The sequence below is a fragment of the Cynocephalus volans genome, chromosome 8 (genome assembly GCF_027409185.1).
Source record: "Cynocephalus volans isolate mCynVol1 chromosome 8, mCynVol1.pri, whole genome shotgun sequence".
Lineage (NCBI taxonomy): Eukaryota > Metazoa > Chordata > Mammalia > Dermoptera > Cynocephalidae > Cynocephalus > Cynocephalus volans.
Window position 1 is genome coordinate 139450006 of NC_084467.1, and position 26290 is coordinate 139476295.

At 42.1% G+C, this 26290-nt stretch overlaps 1 protein-coding gene across 1 annotated transcript in view; it reads right to left on the reverse strand.

The window, feature by feature from the left end:
• The window catches only part of LOC134384400 (procollagen galactosyltransferase 1-A-like), a 154148-nt gene that overhangs the window by 68049 nt on the left and 59809 nt on the right, over positions 1–26290 (reverse strand). The window contains 2 exon segments of the mRNA XM_063105924.1: positions 21059–21127; positions 24463–24667. Of these exon segments, the coding sequence (XP_062961994.1) occupies positions 21059–21127; positions 24463–24667 (274 nt within the window).

The following is a 26290-nucleotide window of genomic DNA, read 5'->3' on the forward strand; positions in this document are numbered from 1 at the left end:
TTTCACTCTTAGTCTGTGTGAATCTTTATGGGTGAGGTGGGTCTCTTGTAGGCAGCATATAGTTGGGTCCTGCTTTTTGATCCAGTCAGCCAGTCTGTGTCTTTTAATTGGGGAATTTAAGCCTTTAACATTAAGAGTTGTTATTGAAAGGTGTTGATTTATTCTTAGCATTTTATTGGTTGTTTGGTTGTCTTAGGTGTCTTTTGTTCCTTGCTTTCTGATTTACTGTTTGGTTTCTTTGTTTGTTGGTTCCTTAGGTTGTAGATAGTGTTTTCGTATGCTTGTTTTCTCTTCATGAATGCCATTTTTATTGTACTAGCGGGTTTAGATTTTTCTTAGGTTTTTATGGCAGTGGTAGTTATTTTTCAGGAACCAAACCCAGTACGCCCTTGAGGATTTCTTGTAAGGGTGGTCTTGTGGTAGTGAACTCCCGCAGTTTTTGTTTGTCTGAGAAATATACTATTTGCCCCTCATTTCGGAAGGATAGCCTTGCAGGGTAGAGTATTCTTGGCTGGCAATCTTTGTCTTTTAGTATTTTGAAAATATCATCCCATTCCTTTCTAGCTTTTAGGGTTTGTGATGAAAAGTCTGATGTTAACCTGATTGGGGCTCCCTTATAGGTGATTTGACGCTTCTCTCTTGCAGCTTTTAAGATTCTCTCTTTGTCTCTGAGTTTTGCCAATTTGACTATGACATGTCTTGGAGAAGGCCTTTTTGGGTTGAATACGTTTGGAGATCATTGAGCTTCCTGGATCTGAAGATCTGTGATTTTTCCTATACCTGGGAAGTTTTCTGCCACTATTTTGTTGAATATGTTTTCAATGGAATCTCCATTTTCCTCCCCTTCTGGAATACCCATGACTCGGATATTTGAGCGCTTGAGGTTGTCTGATATCTCTCTCAGATTTTCTTCCATGTCCTTGATTCTTTTTTCTTTCTTTTTGTCTGCTTGTGTTATTTCAAACAGCCCATCTTCAAGTTCAGAGGTTCTCTCTTCAACTTCGACAAGCCTGCTGGTTAAACTCTCCGTTGTGTTTTTTATTTCGCTGAATAACTTCTTCAGTTCAGCAAGTTCTGCTACATTTTTTTTCAGGACATTGATTTCCTTGTATATTTCCTCTTTCAGATCCTGTATACTTTTCCTCATTTCATCATGATGTCTAGCTGAGTTTTCTTGTATCTCATTCAGTTTCCTTAGAATTATCACTCGAAATTCCTTGTCAGTTATTTCAAGGGCTTCTTGTTCTATAGGATCTAGAGTATGAGATTTATTAACTTTTGGTGGTGTACTTTCTTGATTTTTTGTATTTCTGGTGTCTTTTTTTTGGTGTTTATTCATTGTGGCAGGGGGTTTCACAGTCCACCGGTTTAAGACTAATGACTAACTAGGATGTTGCTGTGGTTGCCAATTTGGTATGGCACCATCTGCTCTTTCTGTTGGGCTTCCTGATTCCTGTCATTTCTAACTATGTCACTAAAATAGATTTTTCAGAAAACTGCTTTGGAATGGTGGGAAAAAGTCTATAGGAAAAATTCATTGACTGAAATGACCCACAACCAGGAGAATACCTACACAGAGCATGTTCTAGATAATAATAATAATAGGTTTTGAAAAATGTCCAAAATCTATTCCACAATTTCCAAAGAGATTTTCACATCTGATTACAAAGCCTTGGAGGACTCTAAAATCTTAAGAGGGAAACTTGTGCTCTTGAGAATCAGATAAGCATCTCAACTCCTGAGGGCTAGTTGAATACCAAGATAATCTACATACCCCAAGTTGTCTTAGATTCTTATGTGACTAGGTTTCACTGTGAGATCTGTGGTTCTCGTTCAAGCCCCTGAATTCAGGATTCAGGTATCTGGGTCCTCACTGATTTGCTTAATTGTTGAAAGGAAGTTTTGAGCTAGTGTTAGTCAAACTTTATTTTATTTATTTACTTATTTAAAAAAATTTTTTTTGCTGGTTATATTTTAGATGCAAAGGTGATAAATTGGAAGAGAAACATACCATAGCCATTTTTCAAGTGCAAACACAAGTCAGTTTGCATTCATCTTTAAAATATGGAGCATCTACTGTTGGTACCGTTTGTCTGTGCTCTAGCATGTGACTTCATTCTCTGCATTTCATCTTGATGGATGAGTAGGGTTGAAAGCATGTGTTTTGGGAGAACTGTAGGGAAGGTGGAATTAGCAGGTAGCTGGGGAAAGCTTGCTGAAAAAAAAAGAGATTGAGGAATAATCCTGCCTCAATTAGAGACGTTCTAATTTGTATTGCAAAGGACATAAACAGAATCCTAGGACATGTCAAAGAAAAGGAATTAAAGATGAAAAGTAGGTAACGATATCAAAGAGAAGTGTGAGCAATCCCTAAATAAATGAATACAGACCAAATGGAGAACAGACATCTGTGAATTGAGCTGGGAAATTCCCAAGTAACCCAGGCACGATCTGATAACGTCAAGCCTGGGGTGATAGGATATGACAAAGGGATGGATACTAGAGAAATTTGGTTTGTTAGCTGCCTATGTAGACTTTTTTTTTTTTTTAACCTTGGTTCCCTATTTCTTTCAAATTGTATCCCACATTATTGTTCAGGTACTCACCATTCCCATACGTCTCATGCTATATACTTCAAGAGAAGCTGATGTCATCCGCAGCTCCAGGGATGGGCTCTTGTTTACTTAAGCTGATCAGCACAGCCCACTGCCTAGCCACAGTGTGTGATTCAGAGACAACTATACGATCTTTACTGAGATGCTTGGGAAGAAAAGCATCTCTCCCGGATGGTGTGCTCTAAGCTTGGAGCTGCTGCAGCTATGCTGACAGCATGAGGGAAGATAGCCTTACGATGAAGCAAACCAGTGGAAGGCAGAAAAATCAGGTCAGCACGGATAACCATGAGCCACTGAATTGACCTCCTCTGAAGTTCAAACAATCCCTATTCTTAAATTTGACTTCATCATTAAGTAGCTACAAGTTGATAATGATGCTAGCGTAGCCCAGATGATATTACTGGAATGGTTAATAGTGCAGATTTTACTACCATATTAGAAAATAATCTTCTACCACAATACCTGGCACTTAGGAGATGCTCAATTAAAATATAAGATGGGGGGGAACCTCATTTCACCCAGCACATATTTTTATGTGTTTTATTTATTCTAAAACACCAAAACTAGAAGCAAAATTAGATACTCACATGGTTGTGTTAGCAGAGTGTTAGTGGTGGTCGTGGGGCAATTGTATGCATGAGAGGTAAGAAGTTGCTGAAGGAAAAAATTGTATGAGGTATATTTTCTCCCAATCACTCTCTGTGACCAGAGATAAAGCATCTGATGAGGTAGGAACAGAAATCAGTAAACGGGTTTTCTCAAATTTTCTTGGCTGCTCTTTCAAATCATTTCTATTCCTGAGAGCCAGCAGTTCACAAGAGGGGGAAGCTAATGTATTTCTCTTCTTATTTTTCAAGGCAGAGGGAACTACCTAAAAGGGAAAAGAAATTAGATAATGTTGTATCAGAACTCAGGTCTGATACTGACTCTTCTAATAAACCATTGTGACCCCACAGAGTCTCTTTCTGATACTGGTAACTGTATCTCCCTTTCCAAAATGGGGATAATGAACTAACACAGTCTTGTTGAGATGTTTAGAGAATCTGCAAATATAAACTACTTGAGAAATATTCATGTACTAGCTAGGTAAAGAGAGAAGAAATTATACCCTCGAAGAGATAAAAACTGCGTTTTCCTTGGTCATCATCCAGGACTTGTGTGCAAGGCTAGTGTGGGAGTTGTCCGTGTGTGACACCCCTGAGCCCGTTGCTGATGATCTTAAACAAATTTCAGAATTCAAACAAGGCATCATTCTGACTAATAAACAAGGTCATAAGGTGAATCCACCGATTCGCAAGCTACCCTTGTGTGAGGGGAGATTTTTCCTTTCTGGGCTAAGCACATTAACTCTTAATGGTGGCTCATATCCATCTGAGAGCTGTAGTGTATCCATTTATCAAGGCTATGTGTAGCCTCAAGGTGTGAGTGTTGTGTTACTGGAAGACAGAGAGTTGATAAGTATGGTGCAAACTAGAAAGAGTGGCTCACTGTGGGAAGGAATGAATGAGATGGACAGGGTGATTAAGGAAGGAAGCAGGTTCCTTAATGCCTTCTGTACATGATAAGGTCCTTTAAAGCTAGAGAGGCCTGTAGTAAACATCAGAAAGACCAGGGATTAGCCACAAAGTAAACATCTGGTGGCATATAAGGCTTAGCCCAGGAAAAAATGGGTCAAGGCTATCATGGGAGTAATTTATCAAGAGCCTGTGCCTATGCACAAAATACATAAAGAGGTAAATGAGAGGATCTCTGCCCTCCTGAGACTTTCACTCTATTAGAGAGACTGATTATGCATGTAGAAAGATGGTACATCATGCTCAATATTGACACCTCAGGGCTAAGGAGTTTACAGTCCCAATGTTGCAGGAGCTCAGAGGATTTCCATGGGCTTGGGAAGTTGGGGAGAAAGAGTTGATTTTGAGCTGAGCTTTGCAGAGAGAGTGCTGCTGAATGGCTGGGGTTTGAGAATGTGTGTGAGAAGAAGTAAGAGAAGTAGAAGGAAAAGTCAGAAGAGGTGGCCCCCTGATGATTCCAGGACATCCATGGACCCCCTGCATGCCCACAAATCATTCCCTCATCTCTTCCTCTTAAGCAGCAATGTTATATGTAAATGAAGATGATTTGAATAAACAAAAAGGAGATGAAGTGCCAAGGAGGGCTTCTGGAAACCCTTAAAAAGAATAATTCTATTGTCGTGCTGGCTTTCTATTACTCCTATGTGTATACTTCTATGTGTATTCAATACAACAGGTGTGGAAAAAGGAAACTATAGGCTGTGATCGTGATAGTGGCCCTTTGCTGACTAAAATGCAGTAGCATTATTTCCCAAGAACTTAAGAGTACCAGTAACATCATCACGTAAGCTCCTAAATTAACTTTAGGCACAACATAAAATATTTTTGAAAGGATTTTCTGGATATCTTCTTAGGAGGAGATTTCAGGTCAGAAGTTACATTAAGGAATTAGTCATTAGGCACCAGGACAAAGCCAGTCACATGTCAATCTTTGTTGTCATGTGCCTTGTTGCCAACATGGGCCTCAACATTATCATGTGGACAGAAGGGAAAGTATGATAATATGGGAAATGAGGATCACATTTTCTCTAAGTGTCAGAGATCCCAGAGATCTTTCCTGGAATTGCTGGACGATTTCCATCTTCTTAATGAGCAACACCTCATTTAGGAAGGCAGTTGTTGATGTCATCTGGACCGCAAAGTCCTGTTACAGATGAGATCAACATCAACTCAACTGCCTTGTAAGGAAGTAATGTTTTCATCACTTGAAATGTCCGAGCCAAGTGTTCAAAACTTAAGTCATGGTTTTCTTTTTATTTCTTCCCTCGCCCATAGGCCAAACTCTGCCAACCCCCCTTCTTGGAGAATGAATGGCACTTCCATCCATCCAGTGACCTAAGCCAAAAACCCAGACTCCTATCTTTTTTCTCACCCTGACTCCTGCTGCTCTCATTCCAGTTCCCTTAGCGATTCAACAGTCTGTTCCCTCCACCTGTCTCCACTGCTGCTGCCATTAATCAATCAGAATCTCACCTTTGCTCAAGGGGAATATTACAACAGTCTGCTAATGGGCCTCTTTTGCTTTCCTATAACAGAGTCTCCATAATAAATCAGGAGTTATCCTTCAAAAACCCACAATTCTGTTCATGTTACTCCCCTGATTTAGATCCTTCACTGCTTCTAGGATGACGTTCCAACGGTTCAGCTGGCGTAGGAAAGTATTCATGAAGACTCTGGACCCTGCCAACCTCATGAACCTCACTTCTTCTCACACCCTCCATTTCTTAGGCCCCACAGTCCAGCCAGGCCAAATTATTTTCTAATCTCTGAACGTGCTCCACTCCTTCCTGCTTCTATGTCTTTGTCCAGGTTGCTCCCCCTTTCTGGAATGTTCCCTCAACAACCATGTCTACCTGACCAACAAAGCTCATCTTTAAAGGCTCAGTGCATGGGTTGTCTACGAAATCTTTCTGGTCTGCTCCCTTAAGAAGAATCACTTTTTAAGTCAGGGCTCCCCTCCAATCAGTACAGTCTTCTGGTATCACACATACCTGTGTGCTTTCTGGGGTACATGTTTATCTTCCTTTTGAGACTGAAGATGAGGGCTGATGCCATATCCATCTTTGTATTGTATTTATATTAGTATTGTCAGCTGGTTCCATGTTAGGTTCTGCCAAAGGGAATGCTAGAAAGAGGCTGTAAGACAGGAGGAGGAGGAAGGCACATGCTGTATTTGGCTTCTGGTCGACCTCCTGCTCCTGTGAGCATCACCCTAGCAATGCTTCTTCACCTTCCTGCATCAGCAGCTGAATCCAGTCTGCAGTTTCTGTAACCCTTGCAGAACCAGCCCCATTAGGCCCCACAGAGAGACACCAGCATGGGCTTCTCAGAGCTGCTTCCTGCAGATGCTGCCTCCATGATCCTGCAGGTTCTCCTTTTACTTTTAGTTACTGAGTTAACTGTATCTAGTTAACAATTCTTTATATTAAATTTACTCTCAAATAACCAATATGGTTTCCATCTCCTGACTGGACCCTGACTTACACACTTGCTGAACCAAAGGGGAAATCCTTTAGCATGAAGGTGTCAAATTAAAATTTTGCTCATAAAAACACCAATGGATTTAAAAAAATGAACAACATAGTGTCATCATTTAAAAGCTTCCCTCTAAAACATTCACTGAATCTGTAATGCCTTAGCAGGTAACTTTATTCAGGACACTACTCTCCAGGTGTTAAATCTGAAATCTTTGCTTTAGACAACTCCTGCCTAATTTATGTTGGTCACTTTCTGCAGAGCCTAGACCAAACTCTTTTTGACTAGTCCTACCCTGGACCACCAACTCTCACTTCTCATTCTAGTCCTGTTGTGACGGGGCCACTGCCCTGAGCATCTGTTCATATTCTCTACTGGTTTGTCATTTGTATGTTTTCTGCCCTTTCCTCCCCCACCCTAAGAGCAGGATCACATCATCTGTTTCTGTGAATCCCCACAGCTCAGTAAATGTTACACAAACAAATGAGAGAATGAAGTGAAGAATCGGGCAAAGGGAAAACCCACTTGCTTTGGGTTACCACTGCTCACTGAGTGGAAGATCTTGGGCACAGTGGCACCTGATAAACATTGCTGATCGACCTACTCCCCGGTATAATGTATGATCCCAGTTTCTCATGAGTGCTCCTGTTTTGCTAATGTTATTTTGATATAGATCTTTTATAGGTAACATTATTTTAATGTATATTAATGGTGACAGAGGCTGTCATAGCAGGAAGAGTATGAGTTTGGAGTCAGAGAAACGTAGGTTCAAATTCTAAATCTGCCACTGACTACCTGGATGATCTTGGGCAAGTCACTTAACCTCTCAGAGCCTCAATATCCTCATCTTTAAATTGGAGTTATAATAATAATAAAAAACACGTATTGAGTGTTATGTGTCAGACATGTTTTAAGTGTCATACATGTACTAACTAGTTTAATTCTCACAGAAAACCTGTGAGGTATCTATTATTATTATCCCCATTTTACAGACAGGGAGACTAATCTCAGAGAAGTTAAATAACTTTCCCAGGACCACCCAGCTAGGAATTCTGGGCATCAGGATGTAGACCTAGGTGGTCTGGCTCCAGATCCCAGCTTCCTAACTGTAGGCTCTATTGCCTCTTCCCTTGTATGGTGACCTGGTCTGCTTGAGATACCATATCAAATTACCATAGACTATGTGGCTTAAACAGAAATTTATTTTCTTACAGTTCTGGAGGCTGGAAGCCTCAGATCAAGGTGACAGCATGACTGAGGGCTCTCTTCCTGGTTTACAGACTGCTGCCTTCTTGCTATGTCCTCACACAGCTGAAAGAGAGTAAGCAAGGTCTCTGGTGTCTCTTCTTATAAGGGCACTAACCCCATCATGAGAACTTCACCATTATGACTTGATCTAAACCTAATTACCTCCCAAAGTCCCCATCTCAAAATACTATCACATTGGGGGTTAGGGTTTCAACATATGAATTTGCTGCTCGTGGTATTTGGGGGGGATAGTGGACAACACAATTCAGTTCATAGCATGTGGTGACAGGACTATCATTCAATGAGCTAACAGATGTTAAGGGGCATGGCCTGTATAACATCTGCTGCGTAAATGGCAACTATTCTGGCATCCTGGAAGGGAATTCAGAAAGAGCTTGGACTCAGTAGCTTAGGTTTGAATTAGATTTACCATTGAAATGACCTGGCTGATGTGCATAATTATTTTTGTTTTGAACAATTTGGCAAAAGCCTCTGCCTCAAATAGCAGCAGGATATTTTCCTGTCATCCTTAGTGGTCAACTTGGTGGAAGGTATTTGGTTCTGTAATGTTTATTCTGTGTTCTGTTGCTAAGGAAAAGGTGATGTAGCCAGATAAAGAGGTGAGAGAGGAAAGCCAAGCCATGTAAAGGAGGCCTCCTGAGCAAGCCATTTGAAACAGGGCACTCTATCCCTTTACCCTGCTTTATTTTCTTCCCAGTACCTGTCACTACCTGACATAATATATTTGTTTATGTGTTGTCTGTTCACCTACAAAAATAATTTTATGAGGGCCAGAACTTTATCTGTTTGGTTCTGTGCTGTCTGATCTTTTCCTGAAACAGTGTCCTGCTCAGGTAGGGTCCTCAGTAACTACTTGTTGAATGAACAATGCCTTCACCACCAGTTTCCAGTAAGTGCAGAAAGATTTTTCATGTGCTGTCGCTCATACCCATCTCTGGCAGAACTGAGCATATAATTTTAAAATGCAATGAAGAGAAAGCAATTCCAGGTAAGTGTGGAATTAGAGCTGACGTTTCCTTCAGCTCTTGAGGAGAAGCACTGTTTTAGACACGGCAGCCAGGCAGGGACTCTCGGAGGAGACATTTGAGGACATACTGAATGAAATGATGGAGATAGTGTGTTGAAGTTATCACCTTGAATAATGTTCACTTTTTAAAATTCCTTTCAGAATTTAGTTCTAGGAAAAATGTTTTCTCTCTCAAAAAATACTGAGGACCAAATAACTCTGTGCTATACTTTTTTCTTCGGCTACTTGGAAGCTTCGAATCAAACTTAATGCTTAGGAATAATATACTGGCTTCAGCTACGATTTTAGAATATTGATATCTCTACATATATATTTTAAAAATCTATTTCTATTTTAATAAATATTATATGTTTCTTTTATTATAAACCATCTCAAATTTCAAATATCAGTTTAAATACCTGAATAACGAAATAAAGATCAGTCCTAAAGAAAAGCAGGCATGGCAGGCCAGGCTGGTGGCCCTGGAAGAATCCCTCCCCTTCCTGGTCCCCTGCATGGCATACACTTCTGCCAGCCCTCTGGTCCTGCCCTTTGTTCTCGATTGGCAAGGAGTGACCCTATTCAGCATATTCATCTTCTTCCACCTCTTTTGCTATGTCACACGTACCAGCAACACATACAGCAAATCTGATCCTGTGTTCTGTTGCATCTTCAGGACTCACCACTGTCCAGCAGAGAAAAAATCCATGGAGATGTGTAAATTTTCTAGCCGTCTTCCATGTCATGTCCCCCTCTAAATTCATGCCATAATGATACTAAGTTTCCTGAGTTCCTCAGCCTACCATTTTTGTTCATACTTTGGTGATTTTCCTATTTTGTCTGTTTGGAAGGTTTTCCTAATTCTTGTTCATCTTGAAAACTTGTCTTTACCCTTCTGGTATCTTTAGTTTAGCCAATGGGATTCTGTTTATAAAAACGTATTGAGTGATTACTGCATGCCTAGAATTGTGTCTCAGGTTACAGGGTGCTAAGCTTAGCTCTCCCTGAGCTCCCTTGACTCCTTGCGTGACTCATTTCTCCTATATCCTATCATGTGCACCTCATATATCCCTCCATTATTTTGCTCCAATCCACATTGCCAGATAGGCATTTACTTAGGTTTATGGTTTATTTCCTCTGCTTGACTCTGAGTTCATGAAAAGCAAAAGATGTTCATTCATCTCAGGATCTTCAAGGTACAGAGGTGGGCACACAGTGGGTGTTGATACATATACAATTTTTTTAAATTGACTAAGCTAAGGATGTGATAAGCAGAAAGAGCAACCAAGAACAGGGCCTTTTGTATAGTAGCTGCTCACTAAATATTTATTTACTGCAAGATAAAATAAAATCCAGATGTACCCAGTGTAGTGGACTGAATTATGTCCCCCCCAAACTCACTGAAGCTTGAGTTGTGTCCCCCAAGTGTTATGTGTTAGAAACTTAGCCCCCACTGTGACTGTTAAGATAGTGGGAAATCCTATTATGGTAACTGAAAGGTGGAGCCTGGAGGAGGCAATTGGATTATAGGACCACGCAGCAGTGAATGGATTAATAATGGTGGTCAGGGGCGCGGAGTGAATGAGGAGGTTACGCTCTGCTCTTTCTGCTTCCACCATTTCACAGTGTGATACCCTGTATCACTAAAGTCACCACCAAGATCCTCACCACCAAGTCCCCTGGACTTTGGATGTCTCAGCCTCTGAAACTGCAAGTAATAAATTTTGTTTTCTTATAAATCACCCAGTTTCAAGTATTTTGTTATAAACAACAGAAATGGACTAATACACCCAATAACTGGGTAAGGGAAAGAAAGTGTGGTGGGTGTGCTGCATAAGTGATAAGTGTACATGAACGAGAATCACACATTTTGGGTGAAGATGTAGTGACTGGACCTTTGAATGTGTATATTTAGTTTGATTAAATAAATATTTCTTGAACACCAACTATAAATAGGAAAGCTCACCAAGTGGCTGAGTTTGAGCAATGAGGCATGTGTGACGCTCACCTGTGAAACAAGATTGCATTAAAGGTGTGCACGCTGGAACCAGACGAACCCTGGGTTTAATCCCAGTCTCAGCTCCACCACTTTCCTGCTGTGTAACTTTGGGCAAGTTACTTAATTTTTTTGAGCCTCAGTTTCTCATATAAAATAAAGATAAAAATACCCAATTCATAAGTGTTTATGAGTTTGACATGAGACAATTCATCTAGAATGTAAGGTACATTGTAAGGATCCTATAAATGTTAGTTATTAATACTAAAGGCCAAATAAGATATCAGTACTAAACTTTAGATTTATCTTCAAATCAAAATAAAGAGCCATGTTAACTTTTGAAATAAGTATAAAAATGTTTAGCAAAATCTCAAATATTGAAGTTGAACCATATTGAAATGATCAATATTGAACTGTTTTTGACTTATTAAAATGGCAATGTCCTTTTATGGCCCAGTTTTTCTTGTGTCGTACAGCTGGTCACATGCCATTCAGAGGCAAATTCCTTAGATTTCCTCTGTCCACTCTGATCTCTTTCCTCTCAGCCAGCTGTTCATTTGTGCTCGCTCAGTGCACTCTCTGCTTCCTTCCAGAAAGGACTGAAGAGGCTGAACTCCTATAGCAACTGTGCAGTTCATTTGGCAATTCATCAGGTACTGCCTTGTGAGAAATCCTCATTACCTTGAACTGTTATGTAAATCTTGTAATGGTTTGAGCTTTTTGCAGGCCAAAAGCTTTTAATATGGAAAGAGAACTACCCAGCTGCCTTCAAAGGAGAATGGAGAAAGGACCCCACCCTGTGTTGCAGGGCACTGACTTAGGAGCTGGAGACAGGGGCCTGGTGACGGGGAGACAGAGCAATGGCTGTCATCAGCACCCAAGATGATGGGCCCAAGGAAGAAAAAGGACTTGTTCTGTTCACCTTAGTAAAGTAAAGAAATAGTATCCATGGAAAGAATCATGAGCGAGATCTGCCCCTTGACCAAAAAGGCATCTGAGGCGTGTGGCTGTGCCCCACCTCTGTTAGGAAGAAAAGGATGAGTGGTGCTCAGGACACAGAGCTGCAGATGAATAGAAAACGGGCTTTCCAGACACCGAGCTGGCCAGAGGGTAGGTGTTTCTGAAAGGTTGAAAATGACTGGACCAGAGGATGCTGTATTTCCTCCTCTTCTAGTTTCTAGACTGTTCCTTCTCTAGGAGCAGGGCTTGTGTTTAGTCTATTCTTGTACACTCCACAAGGTCTAGTGGTAAAAACACTATGGTCTAGTGGTAAAAACAAACAAACAAAAAAAGGTCTGCTGGGGTGATGGATTGGCTCATTCTGGTCCCTTTACCTGAAGGGGCATGATATAAAGACAGCAAATCATCTTAATTATAATAATTGTGGATAAACGTGGTACCTAGGTCCTTAATGGGTTCTGCGTCTCTTAACTTCAGCTTGAGATTTTAAGGGTTTACCTGACAGAGCCAACTATAAACATCATCATCATCATTTACATTTGTGGAGCCGGGTTTTCTATACAATATTTGTCTCTCTCTGGACCATGCCTCATAGGTAAGATGTGCATTGTCATTCTCATTTTAATGAGGGCCAGAGGTTCAGAGTGGTTAAGGAAACTACCTAACGCCACACAGAGAGTAAGGGGCAGGCAGCAGTGTGGTCTTCTGACTTCTGTCCCTGACCCTGGGTAAGTTTCCTCTCATGACCCCTCGCAGAATGCCAAGGAGGTATTCCTTGAGGAAAAGGTAAGGAGGCAGCAGAGGAAACGAAGGCAGGGAGGAAGCAGGGGCGGGGTGGGGGACGGGGATGTGATTTGTCTCATCACTCAGCAGCGTTTCCAGGTGTACGTGTCGATCCTGGGCTGCTCTGCATGGGCACCCTTGCTCCCTGTGTACTGGGCTGGGTGAGCAGCAGGTTTCCCTTAGCCTATCCCAGGTTCCAGGTTCCTGTTACTGAGAGGCCCAAGTTACCGCTTCTTCCCAGAAGAGGTATGATGACTTCAACCCTTGCCTTGGAACAGATCTTTGTGGAGTCCTGTCAACTGGCCATGGCTTTTCCAATGCTCCCCACCAGTCTCAAAGGCTACACATCATGGAGGATGAGAGCTTTAGCTAGGGCCCAGGAAGCTTCTGATCGGGCAGGCACCTGTGGGGAGGGAGGAGCGGCTGGGCCAGCGGCAGCAACCAGGCAGGCGAGATTATCTTGTTGACTCATTCTCAGAGTCTGAGCCGAGAACCTGCCTCCTGAACCTGTAGCAAATCTCCTTTCAGCTACCGTCTTCCCTCCCTCCTGTGTGGCTGCCGCAGCCCCAAAGGGCCCCAGCTTAGAAATGCTACATATGCTCCCCCTAATTAATATGTGACGTGGCATCTCACAGATACCTCAGCAGCACTTTCGAGGCTGAGAGGCAGATGACAGGTGAGCTTCTTGTCTTTCATATGCCTCTAGACTGTGACATGTCCCAATGGACAATCAGGCAGCTATGGATCTCTCCCTTCAGTGAGAGATGTGACATGTGTCGGGAAAAGGAGATGGCTCTCTCTTCACTTCAAAATCTTGCTTCTTGCCGAGTGTTCAGGTGTAGCTAGCAGGTGGCTCAGTTTGGTGGGTGCACGAAGGTGAGGCACATGTTCCAAAGAGCAGCAGCCTTTCTCAGGGAGGTCACTGGTTATTAAAAATCTGTGTCTCCTGGTCTCAGCTTGACTCCAATTTACCCTGCAGCCTTAAGCATGTTGTCAAACCTCTCTATGCCTTTGCTTCCTCAATTGTAAAATAACAGTTCTAAAGTGTGTTAATAGTCCTGGGGAAGAGTTAATCAAATGAATTGTGATACGTAGAAATAAATATTCATTGAAGCTAACATGCAAATATAAAAGCACCCTAGGAAGAAAGGCTTGTCTGATTCTTCTGAATGATTTCCATAAAGCTGGGCTGGCTCCCAGGTGATGTTATGGAGCCATTACACAAAGAGACTGATGTTTTCAACTTATTCTCTTAACTCATACTGCTTTATATTTAGACGGCTGTCTATGGGGACACCATCAATATCCCATCAATTGTAACTGGGAAAAAGGTGTCTCAAAGTCAGGGTGTATCATTAATCTTCAGCATCAATTTATAGACATATCAGCATTGGCACACCAACTGGGATGTCAAAGCTCTATCCCACAGTGGAATGCAGCAGATCATAAATAAGCCAGGACCTTCCCAGTCCAAGATTCTAGTCAACCCCAGAGACTAAATGTCAGGATCTGACAAACTAAAGCAGAGTTATGCTCCTTGGGGAGAAATACAGACAAGAAGTTTAAAAGCCTTCTGTCCCCAGTTTTCTTAAGGGTCAAGAAAGTCTATCCCTACTGAATTTAGATTGAGGCATTTTCCCCAAGGCATTCCATAATCCTTTACTGAGCATGTCCTATGCAGTGTGGGCATTTCTCTCCTCCACACTGGAGATGTTAGGATGACAAAGACATGCAATCTGCATTCAAGGAGCTTACAGTCCACTCAGGAAGAAAGACAAGAGACAGACAATCTTAGTACAGTGGCACATGCTCTGGAGAGGTAGCCCAGTGTGCTGTGAGAGCCAGAGGGGACAGCTAAGTGTGTGGGAGGAAGGACTCCTGGTTAAAGATGGCGAATCAGCTCCACATGGTCAACTTCTTTCTCTTTCTCTCTCCTGAGCCCTAGGAGAGAGAGAACTGATTACAATCAGTGATTGTAATGAAAGAAAAATTCTGGGAATAAACCTACAGTGATGTAGAAAAGGGGAGAAGTGCCTTCAGATAAGAGAAAGTGGATGGGGAATGGAACCGGCAAAGCAAGATGGAGGAAGAAGCTGCCCAGCCGGTCAAAAGGTGGGAGGTGAGAGAGGGAAGGGAGGGGAGGATACAACTGAGAAGCGAGGCCCAGCAAGGCTCAGAACACGGAACTCAGGCTGGACAGAATTGAGAGCTACAGTATGACAGACAGCAGAAAACAAGAGGGCTCACTGAAAGCCTTTATGGGAAAGGCCCGTGATGAGAGCACCCATCTCCCCTCCAGCATATTCAGCAGCTGTGTGTCAATCTCCAAAAGGAATTGGGATGACCGTCAAGGCACTGAATGGCCACAGACAGCAGACCTGTACTGTTAACATGCCTCCTACCCCATCGCCCCAATGCTATGATTCTCGACAGTGAGTGATTTTTGCCGCCCCACCCCTGCCAGGATATTTCACAGCGTCTGGAGAAGGCATGTCGGGAGGACAACAGACTTTGTGGATGTGCTACTGGCATCCAAAGGGTAGAGGCCAGGGATGCTACTTAACATTCTACAATGTGTAGAAGAGCAAAGAATTGTCTGGCCTACAATGTCAATAATGCCGAGGTTGAAATGCTACTCTAACAAAAAGTCCTCCAGTTGATAAACCCCACACCCACAAACTCCAGACAGTGCTCCATAACCATTTCAGCCATGCCTCATTTCAGTCATTATGGACCCACTTAACCAAGCAGCTGGCCAGTGTCGGATGCTGTAAGAGATGCTTCACAGCAGAGCTGTGAGATGGTCACTGGAGGCACGGGGAGGAAGGATGTTTCAGTGTTGCTTTGGAAAACTCTCAGACAGTACAACAAAGTTTTTAAAAAGAAGAAGAAGAAAGCATGAGAATTAGGAAGAACAAAGAAAGAGTTCCTGTTACACGCTGAGGGTGAAAAAGGACTTTTCAAGGTTGACCGCAGTACCAACTGATGGCCAGCAGAGGGCAATTGGGGCAACAGAGCAGAAGTGGAACTTCCACCCGCCAAGAAGGCAATCACAGTGATGAGAACGCGTCATTGGGTCAGGAGCTCAGCTGGCTAACAGCATGAAATAGAGAAGGCAGTGGCTCGCTGACTCCAGGACAACTCAAGTTTCACACAGTTGAGAAATTTGATCATGGAAGAACTGGGACCCAGAGCACTGGGGGTGAGGGGCCAGAGTGGGTATAGGGCCTGGGGTGGCAGAGGCTGATCCCTTGCCAGGTACTGGGCGTACCATAGAGCAAGGGGAAATAGGCCTCTGAAATGCCTCCAGGTGGCAACTGGGTGCTGGCAGTGTTTGCCTCCTCCTCTCAGCTCTACTTTGCTTCTCATAGGTCCAATGCCTGGTGCGGCAGTGAGAGGACGGCAGAGAGGACTGACCTGCAGGGCATGCTGTGACATGAGTGCATCTGAAGAAGGTAAATTCACAGCTGGCGGGAAAGACGAAGCCTGGCTTTGGTTGGAAGCAGGCTAGTGTACATGTGAGTTCCTGCCCACCAGTGCCATGATGGCCCTGCAAACCCAGCATCACACTCCGTGTGTTTTGATGGCATGAACCTCCTTTAAAAGTCACTCTGTAGGTACTTTTGTAAAAGTAAGCAACAAAGAAGAGTTCAGACCCTTCTAGGGGAGATTCAAGGAAGATCTGGAAGTATTCTGGGCCAACAGAGATGAAATTCTCATCAGACTCAACAAATAAGGCCACCTTCCAATATTCACTTTTATCATCACTGACGATAGATACTCATTCTCCAAGTTTATTTCATGGATGTGTGTAATAGAATCAAGTCAGAACATCTCAGAAATCTCACTTATTTATGCTGTATAGCTAGCCAAGTGGGCAGTGAGAAGGTTTAACAGCCAGATATTTGGGCTGGAGATGGTATAACCTCTATAATGCTTATAGTATACACAATTTTGGCCCACTTCAGAAACCCAGTAAATCTACAAAAAAATTTGGATTGCAAGTCTGAAACAATCTGGTTTGTTTGCTGTTTTAAAAAACATTTTTTTACCTGTATCTATCAAAACCAGAAACAAATAACCCTCCCATACCAAAAAAAAAGTGGGGAAAGGAACTACACTTTATTTAAGTGCTGGGCACTGAGCTAAGTAAGTACATTATTTGCATGGCATTTAATCCTCAGAACAGCCCAGTGAGTTAGTATTGTTATGCCTTTTTACAGACGAAGAAAACAAAGTTCTAAGGTATAGCTGTAATACCCTGACAAGTATTTATTAAGTGCCTTCAGTATCAGGAACTGAGCTATACTCTGCAGAAAACAGATGAGATGGCAGTCTCTCCCCTGTTTGTAGAACATAGATATGTACACTGACAATTACATGCTAGAAATACTATAATGGAAGTGGGAACACCTGCGATCAGACTGACGGAGTCAGAGACAATTTCATAGTGAGGGGACATCAGTTGACTTTTTAAAGGAACAGGGATTTTACAATCTTCCTGCCTACCTGGTGCTGTAACCTTGTACCATTGCAAAGTGGTATCTCCAATTTCCATGGAAACTCCCTGAAGGCCAATTAGAATCCAGTTTATAAATTTAAAATAGGTAGAGCTTGATATTACTCTCTGATGCGTGCCAGGGTCTACTACCTGCTGATAGAGTTCTGTGGCCCATCAAGAACCATATGGGGGGCATCCAGATTGGAAAAGATGAAGTCAAACTGTCCCTGTTTGCAGATGACATGATCCTATATATCGAACAGCCTAAAACCTCTACAAAAAAACTGTTGGAATTGATAAATGATTTCAGCACAGTAGCAGGATACAAAATCAACACACAAAAATCAGTAGCATTTCTTTTCTCCAATAGTGAACATACAGAACAAGAAATCAAGAAAGCTTGCCCATTTACAATAGCCACCAAAAAAATAAAATACTTAGGAATTGAGTTAACCAAGGAGGTGAAAAATCTCTATAATGAGAACTACAAACCACTGCTGAGAGAAATTAGAGAGGATACAAGAAGATGGAAAGATATCCCATGCTCTTGGATTGGAAGAATCAACATAGTGAAAATGTCCATACTACCCAAAGTGATATACAAATTCAATGCAATCCCCATCAAAATTCCAAAGACATTTTTCTCAGAAATGGAAAAAACTATCCAGACATTTATATGGAACAATAAAAGACCACGCATAGCCAAAGCAATGCTGAGCAAAAAAAATAAAGCTGGAGGCATAACACTACCTGACTTTAAGCTATACTACAAAGCTATAATAACCAAAACAGTATGGTACTGGCATAAAAACAGACACACTGACCAATGGAATAGAATAGAGAATCCAGAAATCAACCCACACACTTACTTCCATCTGATCTTTGACAAAGGCACCAAGCCTATTCACTGGGGAAGGGACTGCCTCTTCAGCAAATGGTGCTGGGATAAGTGGATATCCATATGCAGGAGAATGAAACTAGATCCATACCTCTCACCGTATACTAAAATCAACTCAAAATGGATTAAGGATTTAAATATACACCCTGAAACAATAAAACTTCTTAAAGAAAACATAAGAGAAACACTTCAGGAAATAGGACTGGGCACAGACTTCATGAATATGACCCCAAAGGCACGGGCAACCAAAGGAAAAATAAACAAATGGGATTGTATCAAACTAAAAAGCTTCTGCACAGCAAAAGAAACAATTAAAAGAGTTAAAAGACAACCAACAGAGTGGGAGAAAATATTTGCAAAATATACATCTGACAAAGGATTAATATCCAGAATATATAAGGAACTCAAACAACTTTACAAGAAAAAAACAAGCAACCCAATTAAAAAATGGGCAAAAGAGCTAAGTAGGCATTTCTCTAAGGAAGACATCCAAATGGCCAACAGACATATGAAAAAATGCTCAAAATCACTCAGCATCCGGGAAATGCAAATCAAAACCACACTGAGATACTATCTCACCCCAGTTAGGATGGCTAAAATCCAAAAGACTATGAACGATAAATGCTGGCGAGGCTGCAGAGAAAAAGGAACTCTCATACATTGTTGGTGGGACTGCAAAATGGTGCAGCCTCTATGGAAAATGGTATGGAGGTTCCTCAAACAATTGCAGATAGATCTACCATACGACCCAGCCATCCCACTGTTGGGAATATACCCAGAGGAATGGAAATCATCAAGTCGAAGGTATACCTGTTTCCCAATGTTTATCGCAGCACTCTTTACAGTAGCCAAGAGTTGGAACCAGCCCAAATGCCCATCATCAGATGAGTGGATACGGAAAATGTGGTACATCTACACAATGGAATACTACTCAGCTATAAAAACAAATGAAATACTGCCATTTGCAACAACATGGCTGTGCCTTGAGAGAATTATATTAAGTGAAACAAGTCAGGCACAGAAAGAGAAATACCACATGTTCTCACTGATTGGTGGGAGCTAAAAATTAATATATAAATTCACACACACACGCACACACACACACACACACACAAAAAAAAAAAAAACTGGGGGGGGAAGAAGTTATAACAACCACAATTATTTGAAGTTGATACGACAAGCAAACAGAAAGGACATTGTTGGGGGGAGGGGGGAGGTAGAACGGAGGGAGGTTTTGGTGATGGGGAGCAATAATCAGCCACAATGTATATCGACAAAATAAAAAAAATAAGAAATTTAAAAAAAAAAAAAAAAGGAAATAGGACTGGACACAGATTTCATGAATACGACCCCAAAAGCACGGGCAACCAAAGGAAAAATAAACAAATGGGATTATATCAAACTAAAGAGCTTCTGCACAGCAAAAGAAACAATTAACAGAGTTAAAAGACAACCGACAGAGTGGGAGAAAATATTTGCAAAATATACATCTGACAAAGGATTAATATCCAGAATATATAAGGAACTCAAACAACTTTACAAGAAAAAAACAAGCAACCCAATTAAAAAATGGGCAAAAGAGCTAAGTAGGCATTTCTCTAAGGAAGATATACAAATGGCCAACAGACATATGAAAAAATGCTCAACATCACTCAGCATCCGGGAAATGCAAATCAAAACCACACTGAGATACCATCTCACCCCAGTTAGGATGGCTAAAATCCAAAAGACTATGAACGATAAATGCTGGCGAGGTTGCGGAGAAAAAGGAACTCTCATACATTGTTGGTGGGACTGCAAAATGGTGCAGCCTCTATGGAAAATGGTATGGAGGTTCCTCAAACAATTGCAGATAGATCTACCATAGGACCCCCCTATCCCACTGTTGGGAATATACCCAGAGGAATGGAAATCATCAAGTCGAAGGTATACCTGTTCCCCAATGTTCACCGCAGCACTCTTTACAATAGCCAAGAGTTGGAACCAGCCCAAATGTCCATCATCAGATGAGTGGATACCGAAAACGTGGTACATCTACACAATGGAATACTACTCAGCTATAAAAACAAATGAAATACTGCCATTTGCAACAACATGGATGGACCTTGAGAGAATTATATTAAGTGAAACAAGTCAGGCACAGAAAGAGAAATACCACATGTTCTCACTTATTGGTGGGAGCTAAAAATTAATATATAAATTCACACACACACACACACACACACACACACACAAACTGGGGGGGGAGGAAGAAGATATAACAACCACAATTACTTGAAGTTGATACGACAAGCAAACAGAAAGGACATTGTTGTGGGGGAGCGGGGAGGGAGGGAGGTTTTGGTGATGGGGAGCAATAATCAGCCACAATGTATATCGACAAAATAAAATTAAAAAAAAAAAAAAAGATGATTGGATAAGGAAAATGTGGTATATATACCAATGGAATACTACTCTGCCATAAAAAGGAATGAAATTCTGTCATTTGCAGCAACATGGATAGACTTGGAGAAAATTAAGTGAAATAAGCCAAATACAGAAAGAGAAATACTGCATGTCCTCACTCATAACTAGGAGCTGAAAAAATTAAAAATAAACAGAGAACAAAAAAAAGAAAAATACAACAATAACAACAATTCATAGAACCTTCAAAAGGAGAGAATAGAACTGAGGCCACCAGAAGTGGTAAAGGGTGAGGCGGAAGGTGGATTAAGAAGAAATTGGTAAATGGCCACAAAAAAATGATTATATTATATAATGATAAATATAGGAATAAAAATAATAAATAAATGTTAAAAAAAATTAGGTAAAGGAAAACTAACCATAGTCTATAAATAGCTCAGCTTGGAATCAGGTCACATGATTATAGCAACAAGAACACTGACCACTGGTCTATCTTCAGTTATGTTGAGAGGACAAAGCATGAGAAGAGCGTGCTTGCCCGTGCAGGGCAGAGGGTGGAGAGAAGTCTCACTCCTTACCTTCTGCCGTGGAGCACCCACAGATACGCCCACAGTGAGAGTCAGGAAGGAGCAGGACAAGCATGTTATCTAGAACCACGAATGTGAATATTATACTATCGTTATCGCTTAAAGAGGTAAAATCGGTTGTCTTCTGGAAGAAAGAAATGGTGCGGGGGTAATGTGCAGAGAACTCATTTTTAAATAAACCTTGGGTAACGATTTGCCCTCTTTTAACTATATGCATGAATAATTGGATAAAAATTAATAAAATTAAAAACGAAATATGTTGATAACTAATTAAAATTTATGAAGGAATCTGGTACTCTCAGTAAAAGCTTCTTCTGGGGAAAACAATTTTCCCTTCAAAAAAGAAAGGCGAATTACACCACACTTTGAAGGACTCTGCTTTTCTTACAAAGACATTTGCTGGTACTCACATAGTGCCTTAACACTGCAGATTGATATGATTATCTCTATCCTTGGTGACAAAAAATCAGACTCAGAGGAGGTTGCGATTTGTCCGAGATCATGCAGTAAGTCATTAGTGCCAAATCTTTGTCCCTAATTGGCAATGCCACCCAGAATTTGGAAGCTATCTTGGGACAATTAGTCAAGAGGGACTGCCATCCCTGCTCATGGCAGGCACTTTTGATTACTGCCAGTGGTGTCCATGAGGCAGGTCTGCCTACCCGTCACCCACAACCCTGCCTCTTTTGACTCACAGAAGACATGTGGAAGACGACTGGCTGGGGCCGGGGATGGTTCCTGTAGCCATGACACAGAGCCCAGATCACTGGCCACACGGGAGGTGAACTCTTGACCCTGGCCCCATTCCAGACACAGAGACTGGCCCATGCCCACGTGTTCTCTTCTTGGGCTGATGGGCAGCCAAGCCCAGCTCACCAGCACTCTTGAATTGCCCCTCAACCATCCCCCACATGTAGCAAGGGCTGGAGTCTGCGGTAGAAGATTTAGGACCAAGGTTTGTGGTTAGATGGTCCTTCCTGGGACATGGAAACCCTTTATTTCCTTGTGGACCTTTAAAAAATGATGCTCCAATGGATGATGCGCAGCTAGGGAGTGTCAGAAGAGTGAGAACAAAATAATACAAATCATCTTCCATCAGGACTCTTTCAAGGGAGAGAGGAAGAGCTTTGCTCTGGGCCTAAGAAAGGAAGCGCCTAGGGCTCTCCATAGGCTGCATATGACCCCCACACTCATTCATGTTTCTCCCCAAAATACTTCAATATAAATAAAATATGACCTTCGAACCACACAACTGTCAGGAAATATCTTTCATTTCCCCCAGATGACAGTGATTCTTTCCTGCCTTGACTCCCACCCCGTTCACCGTCTGTGCCACTGATCTGGCCCTCAGCTTTCACCGCGTCCTAACTATTAGCTATGTTTTCACGTGTAAAGATCTTCACTCCCCAACCAACACACAGTCTAACACAATACTAGGCACAAAAGTGAAGAATTGTGGATGGATCCTCTCTCCTTCCTTTTCTAACTCTCCTCTCCTCAAATGAATCACCAAACAGCGTTGGGCCTCTGTACCTGCTTTCAATGTTCCAGAAAGGCCCTTGGGAAGTCTGACCGATAAAACATAAAGTCCTAGTGAACAGACCAAGCGAAGGGCAGAGCTGAAAAATCCCTACCCACCCTGTGTCAGTCTTCCAGCCCCAAATCCAGGTATTGGTTTTAAAAAACATAGCATAATAATTTAGTACACAGGGTCACAATAATGCCTTGGACAATGGCTATAAGAAAGGACTATGTTAGGCAATGACCATCATTGTAATTGTTAGTACCTCACTTTCTTGGAACATCTTACTCCAAGCTCTGAAGCAAAGGGACTGGCACAACTGGAAGGGATGAGAAGGCCCTGACTCTGCTTTCCGTCCTGGAGGAGTCAGAGCAAATCACACACCAAGCTGAGAGAGGCAGTTTCCATTGACATTGACAAAAGAACCTCTGTGAAAACTTCCAGTCCACCTGAGGATTGCTTTTGCCCTGACACAAAGCCTAAAAATGCCTACACGTGGCAGAAGGGTCTGACTGCTCTTGCAGCCAGGGGGAAAAATCGGCTTCATGCATGTCTACCAAATATTCTCATTCCTACCAAATCTACAACTGACGGGTGGGACGCCTATGGCTTTAGGATGGCCTGATGTGTGAGCTGTAGCTTGAATTTGTACTAACATTCTCATCTGCCAGCAGGTCACCCAGCTGCCTGGGTGTCCGCACGATCTCTTTCACCCTGATTTATGGCCACAGTGAGCTTATTCACCATCTTCTCGGTTTCTAGACCCATTTTTGCAAGTGATCAAGTGGCACATATCTAGTGCACTGATAATGGGAACGACTTCTGTCAGGAAAGTCTGCACTACCCTACTAAAAGTTTGCTTTGGTAATGCTGTGCATCTTCCTGTTGAACTGCTTTTGTGAATTACGTCCTCCCTGACAGCAGGCGTAGGGTGAAATGAAATTACTTTCCTTCCTTTTGACTTGTCTTTTTCAGAAAGCCTGCAGACCCACAGGAAATACTTTCTTAGTGGTTCACAAAAGACTTCAGTCTGGCTTTGCCTCTCCTTTCAAGGGGACTGAGGTAGAGACTGTTGGTCACCTTCCCATATCTGGTCTCTCCTCCTTGTAGAGTGAGGGAATTGGGCTCGTGACTGCAGGGAATAAAAACGACATTCTGAGCCTCCCTTAGAGCTGGGTGTTGTCCCTGAGTAAGTCCTGGCGGACAGGATGTGCATGGACGTGCTGTGCTCAACTTCTGGATTGTACCCTTGAAAGGATGAAGAGCGTCCCCCCTTTCTTTCTCTGCCCTGGTGGCTGGAATGCGTCCAGGGTGGTGAGATGTCCTGGGTCCTACAATTAAGGGCACTGCCTCAGAGAGAATGGAGAAGCAACCTAGAAGAAGCCTGGGACTCTGAAAACGCTGTGAAACAGAGCCAGCATAGCAGCTCAGGCTTTTGTGAGAAGAAATAAGCTTCCATTTTTAAAGTCTGGGGGCTTTGTGAGTGTTGTTCTGGGCCTCTGTCACAGTTCCCTACTTAATAAAGGGACTACTATAATAACAGCAATGCAGTAGCACCATAGGGAACCAGTCACCTTCCCAGACTCCCAACATCATCCTTCTTCCAACTCTGCCCTAAAAGAAAGTGGATTTCTAGGTGAGGGCAGTCCTGGCTCTGGGTGACTGGTGCTCACAGGGACAGCCACATAGAGGATGCTGGCATGGCTACTGCAGACAATTAACTGCCTCTGACACTACCTGGAAAGAAAGTGTTTTTTTTGTTTGTTTGCTTGTTTCCTGAAATAGGAGTGTTTCTTAATAAAAGGCACAAAACAAAGGAGCTGGTCATTTGCAGTGTTTCCATGGTGGCAGTACACCCAAACACAAATGGTACCTGCTTGCCTGCTGGAGAAGGCAAAGACGATGATGTCATCAAAGGTCCAGGTATAGTCCTGGTGTGGGGGGTGGAAGGTCAGCTTGTCAGAGGCCTCCTTCCTCAGGTCGCTTAGGAAGGTGGAGTGGACCATGGGCACAGGGAAGCAGCCCGTCCGCTTCCACTCTCTAATCTGAACGTAGTCTGGGGTCCGTTTATAGAAGCCCTGTAAAAGAGCAAATAGGTGGGCTGTGCTCTGATCTGAAGCCTTCCTCTTTCCCAGTCATCTGCTAGGCTGATTCCGTGTAAGTCATCACCAGTTAAACAGAAGCTCCCGGACAAAGTCACCTTCACTCCTCCTATCTTGGCCTAAGAATTTCTGAATCAGCTCAAGAAATACTATCTACGTATAAAACAATACTAAGGGGATCTTGATATCAGAAATAATTTGGATTTCAGCATATATCTTGATTTAGTAATTCCATAATAGTGTATTTTATGTTGACTTATGATTGAATGTGGAGTCTGAGTGTTAAGAGGTGGTGGGGCAGAGCAGTGAAGAACCCAGGTTCTAGTGTTAGACTGCCTGCGTTTGGATCCCAGCTCAGCTGCTCATTGTCTGGGGGACAGTGGCCAACCTTGCAGTGCTTTTTCCTCATCTCTAAACCAGGGATGATGGCACTGTCTACTCCACGGGGTTTTCTGCAAAAATTAAGTGAGGCAAAACCTGCAAAGTGCTTAGCATAGTGCCAGCATCAAGAAGGCATCAACGAATATTAGCTAGTATTAAAATTACATGATGGATAATATTTTTAATTAAACATGCATCACTTAGACATACAAATAAGTGCCTTCTTTCGATGCAGTTACTTATTCAATATTCTGGTGGAGATGTGACCGCTCCACATTTTGGAGGGATTTGTCTTTTGAAACTTCCTTCTGCACGAGCACACAGGACAACAAATTCCCTTACTTTGTAGTTTTAAATACACTGAGTTTGAACAACTTTGGCATTATCTAGCTCATTTTCTCTCCAAACTAAACTGTTCACTCAACAAACATCTTATGAGTACCTACCATAAGGGGTCTTCAAAAAGTTCATGGAAAGATTCGTATTGTCTTTTACTTCTATTTTTTCATGAACTTTTAGAAGCACCCTCATATAATTCAAGCTGATCAGCAAATAAGACAGCCCCAGACTTAGCCCTCATCAAGTATAGAGTCTAGTGGAGGAACTTACACCCCAGGGGCACCTACTATAACTTGACCATGTCCAACGCTAAAATCTGTTCCAGAAGAGACAAAGATGTATCTCAATAAACTACAGCTTGTGAAAGTATGTGAAAGCTTTGAAAGGATTTCCAAAAATTTTCTAGGTGATGACAGGCTCCTTGTCTACTTCTCTGACATGTTCTTCAGTGTTTAAGGAGTGTTCTAGATGAGCTAACCCTAACACAGACCACGTGATAAGGTACATGATCAGAAGATGTGAGTCTTATTGTCATCTCAACCATCTGTTAGCTGTTTGATCTTAGCCCATGCTTAACCTCTTTGAGCACGAGTTTCTTCTCCTGAAAAATGGGATAACAGTTGCTAAGTCTGTCTCATAGAGCTGTAGAATGAAGTACGTGTGGTAAGGTGTGTGAAGATACTTTGGAAACTGTAATTCATTATATGAAGTATTATTTTTACTATAATTTTTGATTAGCTCTTAACTTAAGGATTGTTTAACATCCTCTGTGGATTCTCCTAACACTTCAGCTCATGAGCATTCACCCAGGGGAGAAAAGGAACACTGGTTCTTTAAAGGACTGCCTAAGGACTCATGTCAAATGTAAAGTTCTAGTCT